The following is a 21,367-nucleotide window of genomic DNA, read 5'->3' on the forward strand; positions in this document are numbered from 1 at the left end:
ATACAAATACATTTATTTATTTCTTAGCCTATTGCAATTTTTAGCCATTCTTCACTTGGTAATAACATTTCTCTTGAAAGTCCCTTGGACAGCAAGATCAAACCAGTCAATCCTAAAGGAAATCAACCCTAAATATTCACAGGAAGGACTGATGCTGAAGCTTCATTACTTTGGCCACCTGACGCAAAGAGCAGACTCATTGGAAAAGACTGTGATGCTGGGAAAGATTGAGGGCGGGAGGAGAAGTGGGTGACAGAGGATGAGATGGTTGAATGGCATCTCTGACTCAATGGACATGAGTTTGAGCAGACTGTGGGAGATAGTGAAGGACAGGGAAGCCTGGCGCACAGCAGTCCATGGGGCTGAAAAGACTGGGACGTGACTTAGCGACTGAACAGCAACAATAACTTTTCTTCCCCAATTGTTAAAGGTCACAGATGGTGAATGAGTACTTTCTGTGTCCTCCAAGTAATTCTGTTTGGTGCTAAACAAACTATTAACAGACATTTGTCAGTTGACAAGGGAGTGGTAGAAACTAAGGGTTTAAAAAATGAATTCAGGGGACTTTCCTGCTGGTTCAGTGGTTAAGAATCCACCTTCCAATGCAGGGGACACGAGTCCCATACTTGGTGGAGGAACTAAGATCCCACGTGCCACAGGGCAACTAAGTCCAAGAGCTGCAATGAAGACTCAGTGCAGCAAAAAAAGAGTTCAAATAAAACGGGAGCTTAGAGTTCATGTCTGAACACATACTAATGAAGCTCTGGCTTGAATGGATTTTTAAAGAATTTATTCTGTTAAGAAACATAACAGGGGATGGCCACAGACATATTACAATCAGGAGCTGAGACAAATAGTAGAGAAAAATCCTTTTTTTTTTTTTTCAATCAAGAAACCAAAGACTCTGCTTCCTAGTCCCTGAAATGAAATAGTCCCTTTCAGGGCTGATGCTGTGTTTCCAGACCTTTAAGCACTGTTAAACATCAGCCTTTCACTCCTTCTAGGTGAATTCACCCAAACTCCATTCTTGTTAGAAACCGTGAAAAATCATTCCTGCCAAAGCTGTTAAAACTACAGACTTAATAAATCTGGTAAATTCTACTGCTTGGTCAGTTCCATTATTCTGTTTCTCATCTCAATATAACTACCACTGGTTTGTGAGATATACCCATGAACACGAGAAACATCAGGACACATCTAGAGGCCTTGTCCTCAGACATTCTGAGGGTTAGCAGTCTTCATGAGACTTCATGTGGGACTGGAAGGCTTCTTGATCTGAGAAGGTTTTTCCACAGGTGTTACAGGGAGAGCCGTCATCCTCCTTGTGCGAGCGCCGGACATGGCTGTCGTGAGCAGCGTGCGATGCAAAAGATTTACCACAATACTTGCATTTGAAGGGTTTCTCCCCGGAGTGCTGCCTGATATGCGTGCGGAGTATACTAGAGGCAGTGAATTTCTGCAGAGAACAGAAAGCAGAGGAAAAAATAAAATACCATCCACCTGTGAAACAAAGGAGTTAATTTCATTGTGACCGATCCTTGGTGTTGTTTAGTTGCAAAGTTGTGTCCTACTCTTTTGCAACGCCATGGACTGTAGCCTACCAGGCTCCTCTGTCCCTGGGATTCTCCAGGCAGGAATACTAGAATGGGTTACCATTTCCTCTTCCAGGGGATCTTCATGACCCAGGGGTTGAATCCACATTTCCTACACTGGCAGGCGGATCCTTTACCCCTGAGCCACCTCAGAAGCCCCTACTGATCCTGAAATCACCCTTTAGTTCTCCAGTCAACAAATCCTGGGCTTTAATGCTATAAGGCACTCTTGGTCACCAGGAGTAGCCTTAATAAGGAGATGATGGACATGCCACTGGTTACGACAGTGGTCCTTCAATGGCTAAGATCACCTGGGTATCTAGTAAAAAATGCAGGTTGACCTGAGAAGTATGCTCTTTTGGGTAAGAAGGCAGCTGCATTTAAGCAGGTGGTACTGAGATCACACTCCAGGATGATCTGCATTATGGAAGGAACTGCTAACATTGGCCACTGTCTTTGCATACATGGGTACCTTATTGGTTTCTTTCTTCTTCTTTTTTTTTTTTTTAGTTAAACCTTTAGAGTAATAGTGATTCATATGCAGGTAGAAGAAACAATAGAGACTCTGGGTACCCTTTACCCAGTTTCCCCAATGGTTGCATCTTACAACTATAGGATAATATCACAGGCAGGATGTAGTCACTGAAAGAGTCAAGAAAATTAGAGATACCACGGGAACATTTCATGCAAAGAAGGGCACAATAAAGGACAGAAATGGTATGGACCTAGCAGAAGCAGAAGATATTAAGAAGAGGTGGCAAGAATACACAGAAGAACTAAACAAAAAAGATCTTCATGTCCCAGATAACCACAATGATGTGATCACTCACCTAGAGCTAGACATCCTGGGATGTGAAGTCAAGTGGGCCCTAGGAAGCATCACTACGAACAAAGCTAGTGGAGCTGACAGAATTCCAGTTGAGTTATTTCAAATCCTATAAGATGATGCTGTGAAAGTGCTGCACTCAAAATGCCAGCAAATTTGGAAAACTCAGCAGTGGCCACAGGACTAGAAAAGGTCAGTTTTCATTCCAATCCCAAAGAAAGGCAATGCCAAAGAATGCTCAAACTACCACACAATTGCACTCATTTCACATGTTAGTAAAGTAATGCTCAAAATTCTCCAAGCCAGGCTTCAACAGTACGTGAACCCAGAACTTCCAGATATTCAAGCTGGATTTAGAAAAGGCAGAGGAACCAGAGATCAATTGCCAACATCCACTGGGTCATCGAAAAAGCAAGAGAATTCCAGAAAAACATCTATTTCTGCTTTACTGATTATGCCAAAGTCTTTGACTGTGTGGATCACAACAAACTGTGGAAAATTCTTCAAGAGATGGGAATACCAGAACACCTGACCTTCCTCCTGAGAAATCTGTATGCAGGTCAAGAAGCAACAGTTAGAACTGGACATGGAACATCAGACTGGTTCCAAATTGGGACAGGAATACATCAAGGCTGTATATTGTCACCCTGCTTATTCAACTTCTATGCAGAGTACATCATGTGAAATGTTGGGCTGGATGAAGCACAAGCCCGAAATAAGATTTCTGGGAGAAATATCAATAACCTCAGATACACAGATGATGCCACCCTTATGGCAGAAAGTAAAGAGGAACTAAAGAGCCCCTTGATAAAAGTGAAAGAGGAGAGTGAAAAAGCTGGCTTAAAACTCAACATTCAAAAAACTAAGATCATGGCATCTGTTCCCATCACTTGATGGCAAATAGATGGGGAAACAATGAAAACAGTGAGAGACTTCATTTCGGGGGACTCTAAAAATCACTTCAAATGGTGACTGCAGCCATGAAATTAAAAGACACTTCCTCCTTGGAAGAAAAGTTATGACCAGACTAGACAGCATATTAAAAAGCAGAGACATTACTTCATTACTTTGCCAACAAAGGTCCATCTAGTCAAAGCTATGGTTTTTCCAGTTGTCATGTATGGATGTTAGAGTTGGACTATAAAGAAAGCTGAGCACTGAAGAATTGATGCTTTTGAACTGTGGTGTAGGAGAAGACTCTTGAGAGTCCTTTGGACTGCAAGGAGATCCAACCAGTCCATCCTAAAGGAAATCAGTTCTGAATATTCATTGGAAGGACTGATGTTGAAGCTGAAACTCCAATACTTTGGCCACCTGATGCGAAGCAGTGACTCACTGCAAAGACCCTGATGCTGGGCAAGATTGAAGGTGGGCGGAGAAGGGAACAACAGAGGATGAGATGGCTGGATGTCATCACCGACTCAATGGACATGAGTTTGAGTAAGCTCCAGGAGTTGGTGATGGACAGGGAAACATGGCATGCTGCAGCCCACGAGGTTGCAAAGGGTCAGATGTGACTGAGCGACTGGACTGAACTGAACTGAACAGAACATTTCCATCACAAGGACCCTCATGTTGCCCTGTGACAGGCACATATAGTTCCCTTCCACTCCTACTTTTAAGCCATTGCAACCACTAATCTGTTCTCCATTTCTGTAATCTTATTATTTTGAGTATGTTATGTACATGGAAGCATAGAGTATAACCTTTTGGGATCGGCGGTTCTCCACAGAATTTTTTTTGCAGATTCACACAAGTTGTTTCATGTACAACAGCTCATCCTTTATTTAAAAACTATTTATTTATTTTTGGCTGTGCTGGGTCTTCGTTGCTGCGAGGCCCTTTTCTGTCGTTGTGGAGAGTGGGAGTGCAACTACTCTCTAGTTGCGGTGCTCAGGCTTTCCACTGCAGTCTAATCTGGTTGTGAAGCACAGGCTTTAGGTGCATGGATTTCAGTAGTTGTGGTATGTAGGCTCGCTAGTTGCAGCTTCTCGGCTATATAGCACAGACTCAATATTTCGGGCACACAGGCTTAGTTGCTCCGCAACATATGGGATCTTCCTGGATCACGGATCGTTCCCATGTCTCCTACACTGGCAGGTGGATTTTTTACCACTGGACCACCAGAGAAGTCCCAGCTCACCCATTTTGATCGCTGAGAAGAATTCCATGGTGTGGATGTTCCAGTCTGTTTAATCACCTACCCATGGAATGGTATCGGAGTTATTTCCAGTTTGAGGTTTCTATGAATAAAGCTGCTATTAATATTTGTGTACAGGTTTTGGCATTGAACACACAAACTTTCACTGCTCTGGGATAAATGCCCAGGAGAGCAATTGCGGGGTTGAATGGTTGTTACAAGTTTAGTTCTTAAACTACCAAACAGTTTTCCAGAGTAGTTCTACTATTTTAGGTTCACAAGTGCTTTGCTGTTTTTACATGGCCATTACGTTTCTTTCCCTTACTTATAACCTTTCCTCTAATTCATTTCAATACTCTGCTCTGATCTTTGTCACTTTCAAAGTGACATCTCTCTATTTATTAGAGATGTAATGACCCCAATTTGGGAGTCTGCTGACAGTGATACAAAACACCAGGTTAAACCAGTGACCTTGGAGTTTCAGGACTGGGTCCATGTGGGGTTGGACCACTGCTCAGTAAGAAGCACAAGGTGTAGGTGCCTAGGACACCCAGATAAGGACAGTGTCCTTCAGCTTAGGTGACAGGAGTCTAACTAGAAGTCAGAACCTCAGGGCTTCCCTCTGGCTCAATGGTAAAGAGTTCTATCTGCCAAATGCAGGAGACGTAGGTGTGATTGCTGGTCTGGGAAGATCCCACATGCCTAGGAGTAACTAAGCCTGTGTGCCACAATTATTGAGCCTGCTCTCTAGAGCCTGGAAGTTGCAATTACTGAGCCCATGGGCTGCGACTACCGAAGCTTGTGAGCCCTAGAGCCTGTGCTCTGCAACAAGAGAAGCCACTGAAAGCAGCAGCCTGTGCACCACAGCTAGAGAGTAGGTCCTGCTTGCCACAACTAGAGAAAAGCCTGTGTAGCCATGAAGACCCAGCAGAGCCAAAAATAACTAACTAGCTAAAAAAAAAAAAAAAAAAAAATTGGAACATCAAACAGCTCATTTATGACCCAAGTGCATTGAGTCACCCCTTTGGGCATCTCTCATTTCCAGATTAGCCAGAAATTCAAGGTGAGGATCAGAATTAGAACGCCAGGAAGAGGAGGGGTGGTGGGATATTTTGAGCCTGCTCTGGAAATCTGGCAGGAGAACATTGATCCCTCAGGATAGAGTCCTTGTCCAGACAAATCCAGAGCCACCCTCTTTAGGTCTGTGCTAGCTGCACATTGTCTAGTTATGTCTTAGCCCCAATTTGCTACACTGATTATTTCCATTCTATTGACATAGTTTCTTTGGTGGTATCCATTTCCCTAAGCCAGGCAGTTTTATTCCTGTTTTATTCCTCTTTGGGAAGTTTAAAAGTCACCCTGCTGCTGCTAAGTCGCTTCAGTCGTGTCTGACTCTGTGCGACCCCGTAGACGGCAGCCCACCAAGCTCCCCCATCCCTGGGATTCTCCAGGCAAGAATACTGGAGTGGGTTGCCATTTCCTTCTCCAATGCATGAAAGTGAAAAGTGAAAGTGAAGTTACTCAGTCGTGTCTGACTCTTAGTGACCCCATGGACTGCAGCCTACAGGGCTCCTCCATCCATGGGATTTTCCAGGCAAAGTGACCCCATGGACTGCAGCCTACAGGGCTCCTCCATCCATGGGATTTTCCAGGCAAGAGTAGTGGAGTGGGGTGCCATTGCCTTCTCTGAAAAGTCACCCTAATAGAGACTATATTTCTTTCATGGCTACATTATTTTAAAAAAATAAATGGCTTGATGACAGAAATAGCAGATTCCAGTGTATCCAATAAGAATTTCTAAAACGATGGAAATGTTACGTCTGTGCCAATGTGGTGGTCGCCAGCCATCAATGGTGGGACTGTTGAGCACTTGAAATGTGGCTAGTGCCACCGCATTACTAAATTTTATTTCATTTTTAGTAAATTAAATAGCCACATATGGTTAATGGGTCACTACACATTGGACAGCCCAGATGTACCTCATCGAAATAGGACATGAGATGTTTTGGTATAATATTTTTAAAGCGTGGTCAAACTTTTGTTCCTAACCCAGCAACCCCTAACCACGATATATTTGTCTCTTCAGTTTTATAACTTAGTATTCTGTTTAACAAGATTAGATGCTACTTCAGCAAAAGTGCTCTGGCAACCAAGATCAGCAAAATTTAAGAATCTGTACTTAAAAAAAAAAAAGGCAGTCTGTACTTCATGTCTGTTATCCTTGTAATCCTATAAATTTAGGGTCCATTTCATAACAAATGCCTTAAGTGACAATTTGGCAATAGTAGGTTGTATCCGATCATTGTAAGCAAACATGAACATAATCTGGGGTGGAAACTGGGGATGGGCTAATGAATTAATTTACCAGGGACTCATTATAAGCCAGGGTTTGTTCTATAAGTTCTTATCCATGGACACCCAAACAGGTCTCAAGGCAGATTCCTTAAAAGAAGGTTCCACTGAGACTTCCCCGGCAGTTTAGCGGTTAAGACTCTGCCCTTCCACTGCAGGGAGGTGAGATTGACCCCTGGTCGGGGAACTAAGATCCCACATGCTGTGTGCGGTGCACTGTGTGGAGTGGGGAAAAAAAAAAGAAGGTTCCATTTACCTTAGTGCAATACACACAGTGGTAGGGTCTGTCTCCAGAGTGGACTCTCATATGTTTGTTTAGACTGGAAGATTGAGAGAAACACTTCCCGCATGTAGAACACTAAGACAGAAAAGAAAAATAGAGTTGAAACCACAGTTTCCCCCTAAGAAGTTAACTTCGCCATTATGTTTATCTCGGGCGGTGGTGACGGTGGGGGAGAACTACTCTATTTATCCTGTGCACATCTGTAGGCAGAGGATCGAGCAGACGCAGGCTGAGGGTCTAGTTGAGACAGGTGAGGGCATCATAGGATTCTGGGGAAGAATCCGACACCACATTCTGGTCCAGAGCCTACTCAACGCTGTGGCTCCAAGCAATTACTCGAAAGGCTTTGGGTGTCAGCTGCCTAGATATCCAACCCTGGTGTGTAACAGAGGCCTGAGTCTGTCCTGCTCTGTCAACAGGTAGCTGGGTGACCAGAACAAATCAGTTAAACTCGGAGTCTTTGCTCAATTTTCCTCATGGGTAAAATACTTGCCCTGCCTTTCTCACAAGGCTGGGAGGAAATTGCAAGCCCTCAGCCATGAATTCGCCAAGTATTTATGGAGAACCTCTCCACACTCTGCAAGAAGACAAGGAGTAACAATCTCGTGGGAGCGGGGACAGATATGTAGACCAAAGTGGCTACAGGTGACAGATGACGCAAAACACGTACCTACCGAAAAAAAGGGCAATTTTGGGTGAGAGCATGCAGTATAGCCAGCCTCCTGCTATAGGAATGACAGGCAGGAACAGTTCCTGTCATTTCTCTGTGTTCTTGGTTCTGATGACTCCTGTCCAATCTTCTCAGGAATTCTGAACCAGGTAAAAGAAACTACTGGGTTTCTGGACTCTCTTCCGCAGGTGTCCTGATGGGCACACATGGGAGCCTGGGTATTTTTATTATTTTTATTTACTTATTTATTTTAACAATTTTTATTGGAGTAGAGTTGCTTTACACTGTTGTGTTAGTTTCTGATGCACAGCAATATGAATCAGTCACACGTGTGTGTGTGTGTGTGTATATATGTATATACACACACACTCTTTTTTGGATTTCTTTCCCATTTAGGTCACCCCAGAGCACTGAGTTCCCTGTGCTACACAGTAGGTTTTCATAAGTATCTATTTTATACATAGTAGTGTATAGTGTTAATCCCAATCTCCCAGTCCACCCCCCTTCTACTTTGGTATCCATGTCTGCTTTGCAAAAATAGGTTTATCTGAACCATTTTTCTAGAGTCCACATATAAGTGATATTATGTTTGTTTTTCTCTTTCTGACTTGCTTCAGTCTATTTGACTGTCTCTAGGTCTATCCACGTCTCTGCAAATGAACCTAGGTATTTTTAGATGGTGGGATTTGGGGGTGGATTTTAAAAATCTTCTCTAGTTTTTCTTTACTACTTGAAGTTTTAATAAGGAGCATGTATTGACATTGAAAGTGAAGGTCGCTCAGTCATGTCCAAGTCTGTGACCCCATGAACTACACAGTCCAGGGAATTCTCCAAGACTATAATACTGGAGTGGGTAGCCTTTCCCTTCTCCAGGAGATCTTCCCAACCCAGGGATGGAACCTAGATCTCCCACATTGCAGGCGGATTCTTTACCAGCTGAGCCACAAGGGAAGCCCATGTTGTCATTACTAAAGCAAAAATAGTCAGATGTTAAAGTTAACATTGCAAAAAGAACAGATCAAAAAAAAAAAAAAAGAACAGATCAATTTTAAATGAAAGAGAAGCAATTAGAACATGAATCTGTTCTTGGAAATTAAAAATAAACAATGAAAATGTACAGAATAGAAACACTGTATTCAATAGGCTCAGCTGACTGCTAAAGACTAAAACATGACATAAAAATGAAGGCTGAGAACTCTCAGAGAATGCTGATGAAAAAAATTAAAGGTTAATAAGTACAAAGAAGTAGATTCAACCTAACATTTGGCTAAAAGAAGAGAACAAAAATGGAAGATAGATAATAGCCAAGGAAAGTACAAAAGAGGGCCTTCCTTGGTGGTCCAGTGGTTAGGACGTCAAGCTTCCACAGCAGGGGTGAGGGTTCAGTCCCTATTTGGGGAACTAAGATTCTGTAGGCTGAAAAAGAAACCAAATGAAAAAGAAACCCGGAAAGTGCAGGAGAATTCCTCTGAGTTTAGGATCTGTGCCTTCAGATGGAAAGAATACTTTGTCTTTTACTGACTACAAAGTAGGCAGGGGTGAAAAAAAAAAAAAAAAAGGAAGGAAAGAAGAAAGAAACATTTAACACATTCTGTTAAAATGTCAGACATAAACTGACAAACCACAAGACAAATACAAACTAGCCAAGAAAATATATCTTATTTTTTCGATTACTGTTTATCTGAATCACTGAACCACCAGGGAAGGTCTCAGAAAATATAGTTTAAAATGTAAACCTCATAAATAACAAAAATGCAAAGCCAAGCAAGATACCACTTTCCATCTACAAAAATGTGAACGTAAGAAGGATAATATTATTGTAGGAGAGCTGGGGTTACTGACTACATACACTGTAAGCCCAGCTGGTTGGACTGTCTGGAAAGGTGTGTGGTACCTTAATTCAAGTGCCTTAAAATTGTACCTTTGACTCAATCTTTTTACTTTTAGGACTTTACCACAAATAAATAATCAGAAATGAAAAACAGAGTGATTTATATATAATATTGTTCACCGCAGCCATATTGTGGGAAATGCACAAAACAGTGGATTTGTTAAGTACATAAAATCAGTATGACCCCAAGTGTATTAAAAATACATACAAATATAGAAAAAAAAATTATATGTAAAATAACTTTGGGCCATAGCATATCTAGTGGTCTCTGTTTACTTTTTATCTCCAGTGTATATTATTTGCTCATGTTAAAAAATAAAAACTGCAAATAAAAAATAAAATTTTAAGTTTACCAAGTGAAGACATAAAAATCATGCTTGGCCTTATTCTCTATCACACTTCCAGAGAGACTGCAGTTTAATGGTTTCTTTCCAATTGTGCTTCCATTTCTATGTAAACATTATATACAGTGTACATGATATTCTGAGTGACATCATTCCATAAATATCTTGCAACTTGTTTGTGCTTAATAAGCCAAAATTTATATAACCAATTCCCTATTGATTTACATGTAGAATATTGGATAGTATAACTTTTTACTCTGCCAATCTATAGCTGAGAATAAAGGCTGAATTCCAAAGAACTGATGCTTTTGAATTGTGGTGCTGGAGAAGACTCTCGAGAGTCCCTTGGACTGCAAGGAGATCAAACCAGTCCATCCTAAAGGAGATCAACCCTGAATATTCACTGGATGGACTAATGCTGAAGGTGAAGCTCCAATACTTTGGCCACCTGATGCAAAGAGTAGACTCATTGGAAAAGACCCTGATGCTGATGCTGGGAAAGCCTGAGGGCAGGAGGAGAAGGGGGCGACAGAGGATGAGATGGTTGGATGGTATCATTGAGTCAATGGACATGAATTTGAGCAAACTCCAGGAGATAGTGAAGACAGGGAAGCCTGGTATGCTGCAATCTATGGGGTTGCAAAGAGTTGGACATGACTGAGCAACTGAGCAACAATAGGTAGGAAATGATTTCACTGTCTTAATAATTTAAAATATTCTTAGATTTACAAAAACAATTTGAGATAATTGTAAAACTGCTCAGATTTTACAGCTGTATATAACACAGTGATTGTAATATTTCCAGAAGCTTCGCTGTGAAGAGAAGAGCAGTTTTATTTCTTCAAATGAAGTAAAGTGGGGCTGGTAGGAGTCCTGATAGCACTGATGTCTGATCTGAATCTGTCGGTCTGTACCCAAGCCCCATCCTCTTTATCCTAATTAAGACCAGTGGTAGTCAGCACTCTCTTGCACCAAGGCTGGCAGAGCCACCACGCATCCAGAATGGTAGACAATGGCTTCCTAATGCACTAGTGTTTTTTTCTTCCTTACAAAGTCCCTGGCATGGGACAGAAGCCATCCATCCTTTGGACCATGCCTGTAATTATCAATATAATATGCCTGCACATTGGACCTAGAGATTATCATACTAAGCAAAGTAAGTCAGAAACTGGAAGACAAACACCATATGATATCACTACTAGGTGGAATCTAAAACATGACACAAATGAAGTTATCTACAAGACAGAAACAGGCTCACAGACAGAGGTCCTTATAGTTGCCAATGGAGAAGAGGGTGGGGGAGGGAAGGATTGGGAGTTTGGGAATAGCAGATGCAACCTAGTATATATAGGATGGATAGACAACACAGTCCTATTGTATGGCAAGGGGAACTATATTCAATATCCTGTGATAAACCATAATGGAAAATAATATGAAAACGAATGTATACATGTGTATAACTGAGTCACTTTGCTGTATGGCAGAAATTAATACAACATTGTAAATCAACTATGCTTCAATAAAACATTAAAAAAAAAAATGCCTGAACACATTATGGAACAAGGTGTAGTTACCTAAAACCACACGCCAAGGTCCTTCTCAACTGGGATGTCTCAACCCCCGCCCCAACCCCCAATCAACCCCACCTGGAAATAAACCAGATACTTCCACAGTCCTAGGTTCTGCTCACAGCCACCTGTCTACAAGGCCTTTAATGGCCCACATGTAGGACACCCTTCTTCTGCCCCTGTCTACCATGCATCCGCCAGCTTGAATACCCAGACATCGTATCTTGGTCCATGGACCATCACACTTGGTCCATGTCTGCCCTTTCACAGCACTGTCACCTCCTTCAGAGACCCTGTCCCATCCTCCCATCCCAGTAACTTGCACCCAGGAGGCCCTCGGGGTGCAACCAGGGGTTTGGGGAAGAAGCGTGAAGGCAGAGTGCTGGAGAGAGATGGGTCGCTGCCCTAACTCTTACCTTGTGAGGCCGATGCTTCTCATGAACGTGAAGGATGTGGATCCGGAGCCGGTCTCTCTTCTCAAAGGATCGTTTGCATAAAGAACAGGGAAATTTCCTGTCACCCTTGTCCACACAGGGCGTGTACTTTAGATGCTTGTCTCTGTAGTATTTGTAGGTAAATACTTTGCCACATCTTTCACACCTGTACCCTTCTGCAGACTCTGTCAAACACAGGGGAAAAATTTTTAAACAAATACCTAAGTCAAAATAATAGAATAAACCCTCTTGGGCCCAAACATCAGGCTTTGACAGTGACTGACTCACATCACTTCCCCCCACAGTGGATTATTTTTAATACCGATTTCTCATTTGTTTCATGAACACCTCAGCCCACAATCTTTAATAGATGATGACTTTCGTGGGGGCAAGGTAGCATGTGGGATCTTAGTTCCCCGACCAGGGATCGAACTGGCGTCCCCTGCAGTGGAAGTGCAGTCTTAACCACTGGACTGCCAGGCAGGTCTCTGATAACAACTTTTTGAAAAGCATAACCATAAAGCCACTGTCATACCTAATTGTCAAAACCTTATTCCTTAATAGATAGAAACACATATATATTTGTTTATAATACATATACACGCACTTATGTTTGTTTATTTTTCAGTCAGTTGGTTCAGTGTAGGATTCAAAGTCTACATGTTGTCCACAGTTACTATGTCCCTTCAATATCTTAATCTATAGGTTCCTTTTCCTTTTTGTTCCTGAAATATATTTATTGAAGACGCCCTTCACTCCAACCCTATTTATGAGCAGGTCAGTCCTATAGTTACTTCCTAACTGGCCTGTGTTACAAGGTTCATGCACCAAATATCTACTGTATTTGTGATTTTCAGATCAGACTGAGCTACAAGTTCAAGCAGTTCACCCTTTTTGGGCCTTGATGGGCACCCAGAGCTTCTTCCCAGGCTTCACTGAGTGCTGCTCCATTGGACCCCATTTACAAAGACTTAGGTACCCTGTTAGCTAACAATTCATTTCTCTGAGCTTTTGGGGAAGATTCCAGAACTAACATGGGGTTATTTTGATGGCTAATTTAACCCTAACACTTACCGAGTTCAAACCAACAAGTGACACTATCACTGCGTGACAGATAAGACTGAGAAAGGTAAATCCGTTTTCATCAGAGGAAGAGAAAGTGGGGGAGAGGTTAGAGAAGGCGCAGCCAAATCTACCAAAGGAGATGCCAGGCTCAGGGGTGTCTATGTGCTGGGGTGGGGAGGGGGAGGACTGGGGCCACCTACAAAAGCCTTCCTGCTGAGGACACTCTGGATTCCAGAGGATCAAGTGGTTTTGACTATGAATGCATCAATGAAACCTCATTGCCTCTGCCCCAGGGAGGCAGAGAGCAGCCAGGACTGAGTATTATGCAAGAGTGTGTAGGTGGAAATTATTTAGTTAGTTTGGGGACAGCAGGAAAGCTATCCACTGGGGGCTTTGTTAGTCAATAACTGTGTCCTAGGCACATTTAACAGGTGGCTAAGGAAAGAAACCATTTTATTAAGTAAACAAGCAGGAAGGCAGCCACCAGCCCCAGGATGATCCACAGCTCAGTCCCGTCTATCGCTTTCATTGAGGTGCTAATACTCTCAGAACGTCCCCGCTGGGACGGTTTTTGCTCGGAGCTAGAATTTTCATTGGTTAGAAATACCTGGGCTTCCTGCTTCCGGGGTGGGAAAGGGGTTGTATAAAAGACACGGTCAGCGGGTCTTTACAAATTAAAGCCCGAAGGCACACCAAAATTCAGAATAGGGGCTCAATAGTCAATTTGCATAAGAACCACCACTTAGGCAGAAAAGACACAGCACCCTTACTAATTAGGCTTCAGCCGCCTATGTTTTCGGCTCAGGTTCTTGGAAATTTTATCTTAACCTAATTTTGTCCTGTTTCCTTTCCTTCCTCTTCCCTCCCATCTCAATTTTTTTAAGCCAAATGGTTTCCTAAAACTGAAATTGATGCTTTCTGCTCCACCTAGACAACTCTTTAGATAGAGTTTGCTAGTGATTAAGAACTGTCTACACATTCCACACCCCCACCCCCCAAAACACACACTGGGAGGGTCTGCAAACGCAAGATAACCCGCCCACATAGGGCCCCGACCCTTACCTCCCATTCAAGACCTTAAAGGGGAAGGCTCCCACCAAGTCTCAAGGAAAGGCTTGGATAAAACAAAAACAAAAAGTTTCTTTTGAGAGGATAGAAGAATGTTGACTTTTCTTTCCTTCTAATTCTATTCCCAACCACTCTCATTAACAGAAAACCATGAATTTATCCATTAGTCTTCCCAACCAACTGAGCTGTTTACAAGTTCTCTGTCACAAGTTATCATAAATACATATGATTATATGTAATAAGCATCAGATATAATTTGGTTCAGAAGTGTAATACAGGGACTTCCCTGGTGGTCCAGTGGCTAGGACTCTACGCTCCCAATGCCTGGGACCTGGGTTCGGGCCCTAGGTGAGGGCACTAGATCCCAAGTTCTGCTAAAGAACCTGCATGCCACAACTATGATCCAGTGAAGCCAAATAAATATTTAAAAAAAGAAAGAAGTGTAGTACAGGTGGGGTCACTATACCAGGTACTACACCTGCTGGGGTTTCTCCCCACCCCACTGACCATTGCAAGCCCTTAGCCCTGTTGCTTATGATTGTGATTTCTGATGTCATGCTAATATACCATCATTTACTTAATAATTATTCTACTATTGGGCACTTGTTTGTGACTTTTCACAAATAAGAATGATGCTGTATTAAAAATCCCTGTGGACAAAGCTTTTCCTATTGGAGTATTTCCTAAAGATAAATTTCCAGAAGAGTATTACTGATACATCAAAGGTTATGAACGTTTTAATAGCTCTGATACATAGTGCTGAATAACTTTTCAAAAAGATAATGATTCTATTTTGTGAGTTGTCAAGCATGTATCTTTCTCAAATCCATTTTGCACTTCTGTTTCAACAGTGCTTGGGACCTTTTGGGAAGTGACTAAAAAGGCTTGCTTTGGTGCCAAGTATGGGGCAACTGTGAAGTCCAGGCCCCAGAGAATTCTGCCAGCTCACCCCTCACCCTCATCCCCACACCATCCATAAGCTGGGGTACTGAGAAGACAGCTCAACAGCCCCTCATTATTTGGGCTCTAGAAAGAGATTGTTCATCGTTCACCTCTTAATCCTTGGTGAACATATTCTTGCCCTTGCCTTCACTATTCCCCAAGCCTGGATTGTCTTGCCTCTCCCTGACTAAACTGTGGTGAGCATGCGTGCATGCTTAATCATATCTCTCTGCTATCCCATGGACTGTAGTCCTCCAGGCTCCTCTGTCCCTGGAATTTCCCAGGCAGGAATACTACAGTGAGTTGCCATTTCCTACTCCAGGGGATCTTCCTAACCTGGGGATGAAACTTGAGTCTCCCGCATTGGCAGGCAAATTCTTTACCACTATGCCACCTGGGAAGCCCAAAACTCATCCCTTATTTCACCACATCCCTAAGCAGTTTTCCCCAATCTAGTCTAGTCTTCCACCTTCCTTCAATACAGGTGGGAATTCAGAGCAGGAGCTATTAAGGTGTTTACGGTTGTCTCCTGCCCTGAAGGGTCTTAGTCTAGCAGGGAGACATGCATGCAGACCATCACTGCAGTGTGATGAATGCAATTCACATTCTCTTTTCCCTGCTACTTATGACATCTGTCCTAACAGAACAGGATGATGGTCTTCTACCTGGTAACACATATTAATTTGCATTTGTCTGGTCCCACCTATGAGATCACTGGTTCCCAGGCTTTTGTGGTTATAAAAATCAACGGCCCAGAAAGCTTTTTTAAAATGCAAATCCCTAGCGAGTGGGTTGATGGTACTCCAGCTCCCTGCTACTGAAATCTGGTCCAGGGAACAGCAGCAGCAGCATCCCCTAGTAGCTTGATAGAAATGCAAAATCTCCCAGCCTGGAATGAGAATCTGCACCTTCAGAAAGGGCCCCACATGTTAACACAATGCTAAAACTGGAGAGCAAGAGTCTAGCTCCATACTCCTCTAAGTGGACTGAGACCCAGTAAGAAAAACATTTTATATTTGAGACCCAGTTCACACACATCCATGTGAAACAAAAGCCTCACCAAATAATGCTTAAGTGAGATTCATATCAATATTTTCTATTCTATTTTATTCTTATTCTTTTTTCTTCTTTAATGCTGATCTCTACCACCAAATTGATTTCCCACCCTATTAACATTGCAAGCCACCATTTGAAAAACAGTGCTCTCTGTATGGCTGAGACCCTTTGCTGTCCACCTGAAACTCACAACATTGTTAATCAGCTATGCTATTGCTGTTTAGTCACTGAGTTGTGTCCAGCTCTTTTCAACCCCATGGACTGTAGCTCGTCAAGCTTCTCTGTCAAGGGGATTTTTCAGGCAAGAATACTGGAGTGGGCTGCCATTTCCTTCTCCTGGGGATCTTCCCCACTCAGGGATTGAACCTGTGTCTCCTACATTGCAGGCAGATTCTTTACCACTCAGATTCCCTGAGCTACCAGGGAAGATCTAACCAGTCATACTCCAATACAAAATAAAAAGCTTAATTTAAAAAAAAAATTTAATGAAAAAAACAGTGAGTTCCTGAGTTGTGTGAGCCTCTGCAGAGATGAATCAGAAGCTGGCTCATCTAAGGCAGGGGTTGCACCCATTTATTTCACTTTTATTTTACTCTCTGGGAGCAGGTGAAAGGGTAGAAGAAAAGGTATCATGTTGAATAGAAGTAGCGTCAGCAGCTTTGGAAAAAGGAGGGCATCTTCCTTCATCTGGGCAAGACTCATGTGGCTAGAGACGCCCTTGAGTTTGGGGTTGTACGTTAGAGCTGGGAGGCAGATTTCCACAAGCAAGTGGAGAAGCTGCAGGAAGGTGCTGGTCTGGGCAAAGAGCCCAGTCCTTTGACTAAGAGAACCTCACTGGATGAGACAAAGGTGTGCACTCACCTTCGGAGGACCCAGACACCTGCTTCCCCTGCTTGAGGACCTGCAGGCTCACAGGAATGTCCAGAAACTTCTCATAGCAATCTCCATACCACACGAGGAGCTCCTGGTTCTGGTAGATCTCCTTGCAGCTCTCGTAGAAGATCTGCCCTTGACATTGTACTGCCACCAGGTTCTGCTCCGATGGGAAACGGGCACAGTTGACATAGGACATCCAGTTCCCTGCACCTCCTTTCCCATCAATAAAGTGGCTTAACTGACCATCTTCGAAGATCTAAATGGAATCAAACAAACTTTAGAAATGTACCTTTTATTTTTCTTTTGGTTTGACATAGAAAATAAATTTACTTATTAAAAACGTATAATTCAAATCTCACACTTGATCTATTTGAATATATTTATTATCCATATTATTAAGCCTAAATGGGTTTATTACCTGAAAGATATCTGTCTAGGTGGTGTGACATTTTTAAAAGGTTTTTACTTTTCTCACCTCTTGATTCCCAAGTTTCTAGGGTTAGCATATACTAATTTCATAAACAGAAGCAAAAGGAACAGGAGGTTACTTTTAATTCTATCAGTTCAAGACAACCAATTCGTTTGGTCTTTTATCTCAAATGAGTTTTCGTGGGTATTGATGGAGATATAATTTAATTCTTTCTCTCCAGTGGGTAATTCTGCAGTCTTCAATGCTTTGGTATTACAAACAGATCCTGGGAAGTCTGATTTCAGATTATTTTCCTAAAGTATATTCCTCAAAATTCAAGGCAAGGGAGGATAATTTGATACAGTCTGACAAACTGCAATCCTACCATCATGCCTCATACAGAGTTAAGAGTAGCTGTTTTTAAAAATCCCCATTAGACAAATAATAGCAAAAATTTCAAATCTGGTCTTTGTCCTTTTGGGCATATTCTTAGCATCAGGCGGTAATATTTAAAGTATTTATCTATAAATATAACCTAGGGTATTGGGCTCTTTGTATTGGGGGCTAATCTTCAGATGAAAATGCCTTAAGGCACTGAAAAGATACACTGACTCCATGTGGAGGTGCTATCCCTAGCAGCTCCGCAGTTGCCTTCTCTTCTCTTTATGTTGCAAAACAGACAGCACAGGACAGCTGATGACTGCGGAGAGGGTCCCCTCTCCCAGAGGGGCAGAGGCCAGGCTTTATCCCCAGCGACCCTCCTCCCCACTTTCCGACAACCCATCAGAAACAAATTTACCTCCCACATCAGGGAATTGTCTCCGTGTGTCTTGACTTCGCTGGTGTTGACCACTTTACCCTGGAAGGGCCCAAACCTGACTCCTTTGGCCACAAGACTACTGCAGAACACCCCAAAATGTGCGACTTCACCAAACTTCGTCTGCCGGAGGCAGAGACCTAGCGGGAGACCCAGGGTAGGAAAGAAAGCCAGTGAAGAAACCGACTGTTTTTGCTGCTGGTAAAAAAAAAAAAAAATCCAAGCCAGGAGCCCTGCCTACCTTCTGGTAGCTGAAGGGAGTCCTTATCCAGAGTCTGAGGAAGAGAATCAGCCCCTAGAAAAAGCCAGGATTAAATTCTTATTTTTTTTTAATTCTTATTTTTTTAAATAAAAGGAGTTATAAAACGCCTTCATAAGGCGTCTTCCTCCCCACTCTCTAGAGCTTACCATTTGACCCTTCCAGGCTTCCGGCTCCTTTTACATATGCAGTGTCTCATTTTAGACTCAAAAGGACCCTAGTTGGTTAGGTGGTAATTAACCCCCGTTAGCAAATTCAAGGAACTTGAGAATCAGAGGTAATGCTGATTTTGACTAAGGTCAGATGGCTGGAGGGAGACTCCCAGAGTGAATGGCAGCTGGCTCTCACTGAGACAACTTGGGCATCCTGGTAGAATCTGACCCCACCTGATCAGCCCACACACAGCATGAGCTATTTCTCTTAAGACAACCTTGTTGTTTAATCGTTAAGTCGTGTCTGACTCTGCGACCCCATGGACTGTAGCCCGCCAGGCTCCTCCGTCCATGGGATTTTCCAGGCAAGAACACTGGAGTGGGTTGTCATTGCCTTCTCCAGAGGATCTTCCCCATTCAGGGATGGAACCCGCGTCTCCTGCATTGGCACCGGGGAAGCAAAACAACCTTAAGAGTCATGCAGGTAGGGTTTCGGAGGTGAGCCTGGCCTCCGCAGTTCTATCTTCTGATGGAAGCACCCCCCCCCCCCACCTTTGGCACTAGCACACCCTCGGATCCACCGCGAAGCGCCCCTTCCGCCTCCTGCTCCCACCTCTCTTCCCGTTGCCCCGGGCTCCCGCATCATGGGGCCCGCCTTTACCGGAGCTGTCGGTGGGGATCAGGAGGCCCGAGATCGCGTGGTGCAGGTGGGCTGAGTGCTGCGGGCTGGGGATGACCCCGTACAGAACCAAGTGCAGATCTTCCTGGGTGAAGTGGTAGCGGCGAGAAGCATTCTCCTCTCGGTTCACGAGTTTGGGGCCATCCTCAGAGGGCTCGCTGGGGGACCCCGATAACAGCTGCGAGGGCTTCGGCCTCTCAGGTAACAACGAAGTATCCACGGGGGGCGGCGGAACGAAAGTCTCAGGTCCCCAACACTGGCCACCGTCGCTCCGGCCGGCGGTGTGTACCAAGCCCTCGCTGGCGGCGCCGGTAAACTCGCGACTGCCGTTCTGGAAGTGCGGCCCCTCCCTGGGGAGGTGGGGAACTGGGTACCAGGTCGGCAGCTTGCTGTACCAGGGCAGGTCGCACAGAGGTTCCCTCGGCAGGGCCAGGCCCGGGCTCAGCAAGGGAGGCGCGGTCCGGAAGCCGAAGGGGGTCAGAGCCGGGGACGCGGCCAGGGCCTCCAGCGGCCGGAAAGGCTGGAAGCCCTCCTCCGCGGCGGTCAGCGTGTTCCCGTAGAGGCCGTAAGCCGGGAAAGGCGTGTAGTAGGCAGTCAGGTGTTGGGGGCTGCCCTGGAGCCAGTCGGGCGGGTAGTATCCCTTGTCCTGGGGTCCGGTCTCCCCCGGCTGCCGCAGGGCCATCCCCGGGCCACGGCGCTCGGCGGGTCTGCGGAAAAGCAAGCGCGGCCGGGTGAGGGGCGCGGGGCGCTGCAAGACGGCTCCTGCGCGCCCAGCCTCCCCCGCCCGAGTCCAAGGAAACTGGATAAACTTCCCACTTCGGTTCCTCAAGACCTACCCCGCACAAAAACAGCAATTAAAAACACCGCCCCCCTCCCAAACAAAATAGAAACGAAAATCTGCCGGGATTCTGTCCGACACCGAGTTCCGGGTAAGTGTCGCCTTCGCGCTCCCTCTACAGACACACCTTGACCGGGCAGCGCTCGTTTCCAACACCCACGCTCGACGCCCGCCCCAAACCCGGCTCCTGCAAAATGTGCTTCAAGTTCCCTCCTCCGCCCTCTTCCCTGTCCTCCACACTCTCTTTTCCAGGATGGGTCGGAGCCGCAGGACCTCCCCCTCTCACCGGGGCGGGGGCCGAGTGCTAGACCGCGCCTGGGGGCGGGGGGCAGCTCCGGGCGCTCCCGAGTCTCTAGCAGAAAGGGCAGGGCCGAAAGCCCAATCGGATCGCGTAGGAGTCGCGCTCCCCTAGCCCGGCTGCAGGTCCCGGGAGGCCGCTCCGCTGCGAGGCCCGGGTCTGACCCCGAGGACCCCGGCGGTGCCGGCTGCGAAGAGGAGGAGGTGGAAGAAGTGAGTGCCACTTTATTGGCTCCCCTCTCAACTCCGGAGCCAGCGCGGGCTCCCCACGTGCGCCGAGTCCCGCCACATCCCCCAGGTCCCTTGGGAAACTCGCCACCTCGCCCGGGGACTTAGGGATCCTGGGGTGGCCTCTCGGGAGCAGGCGACGAGAACAAGCCCCAGGTCAGGTGGGAGAGAACTGGCTCCAGCCCCCGCGCCGCTGCCGTCCCCACCCGAAAAGGACTGCTTTTTAATGGGCAGAAGTTCACCAAGCCTGGAGGCCGGAGCAGCTTCAGGGCAGGCGGGTCTCGAGGGCAAGATCAATGAGCCCAATAAGGAAACCAAGCGAGGTCGTGACTCAGAAATTAAAGAACACGGGGTCAGGAGAAGAGGTCAGCCACGACGAAGGCATTTACGCGTCCCCTTCTGAGACTCCCCAAAGGCGCTCGGCTCACCCCGAGGACCTGCAACTTGGGGTTGAAAGCCGCTTAAGCGAGTTAAAAAAACAACTCCGAGAGAGCAGAACGACCTGCGCCAGAGACTACTGCCTGCGCTTTCCGACCACCCCGGCGGGCGATAGCCCAGGGCCACAGCTGCACGCGGGGCTC

At 45.0% G+C, this 21,367-nt stretch overlaps 1 protein-coding gene across 1 annotated transcript; it reads right to left on the reverse strand.

Moving 5' to 3' along the window:
* Window positions 1-1,224: 1,224 nt before the first annotated feature.
* Window positions 1,225-20,610, reverse strand: PRDM14 (PR/SET domain 14). The gene is made up of 8 exons (XM_043483892.1): window positions 20,548-20,610; window positions 19,406-20,130; window positions 18,575-18,628; window positions 18,316-18,473; window positions 17,093-17,363; window positions 12,083-12,285; window positions 7,167-7,268; window positions 1,225-1,456 (listed from the first exon to the last, which is right to left on the reverse strand). The coding sequence occupies exons 2-8, from the start codon at window positions 20,103-20,105 to the stop codon at window positions 1,229-1,231; spliced, it is 1,716 nt and encodes a 571-aa protein (XP_043339827.1). The 5' UTR covers window positions 20,106-20,130; window positions 20,548-20,610; the 3' UTR covers window positions 1,225-1,228.
* Between the last annotated feature and the right edge of the window lie 757 nt (window positions 20,611-21,367).

The sequence above is a fragment of the Cervus canadensis genome, chromosome 12, assembly GCF_019320065.1.
Source record: "Cervus canadensis isolate Bull #8, Minnesota chromosome 12, ASM1932006v1, whole genome shotgun sequence".
NCBI lineage: Eukaryota > Metazoa > Chordata > Mammalia > Artiodactyla > Cervidae > Cervus > Cervus canadensis.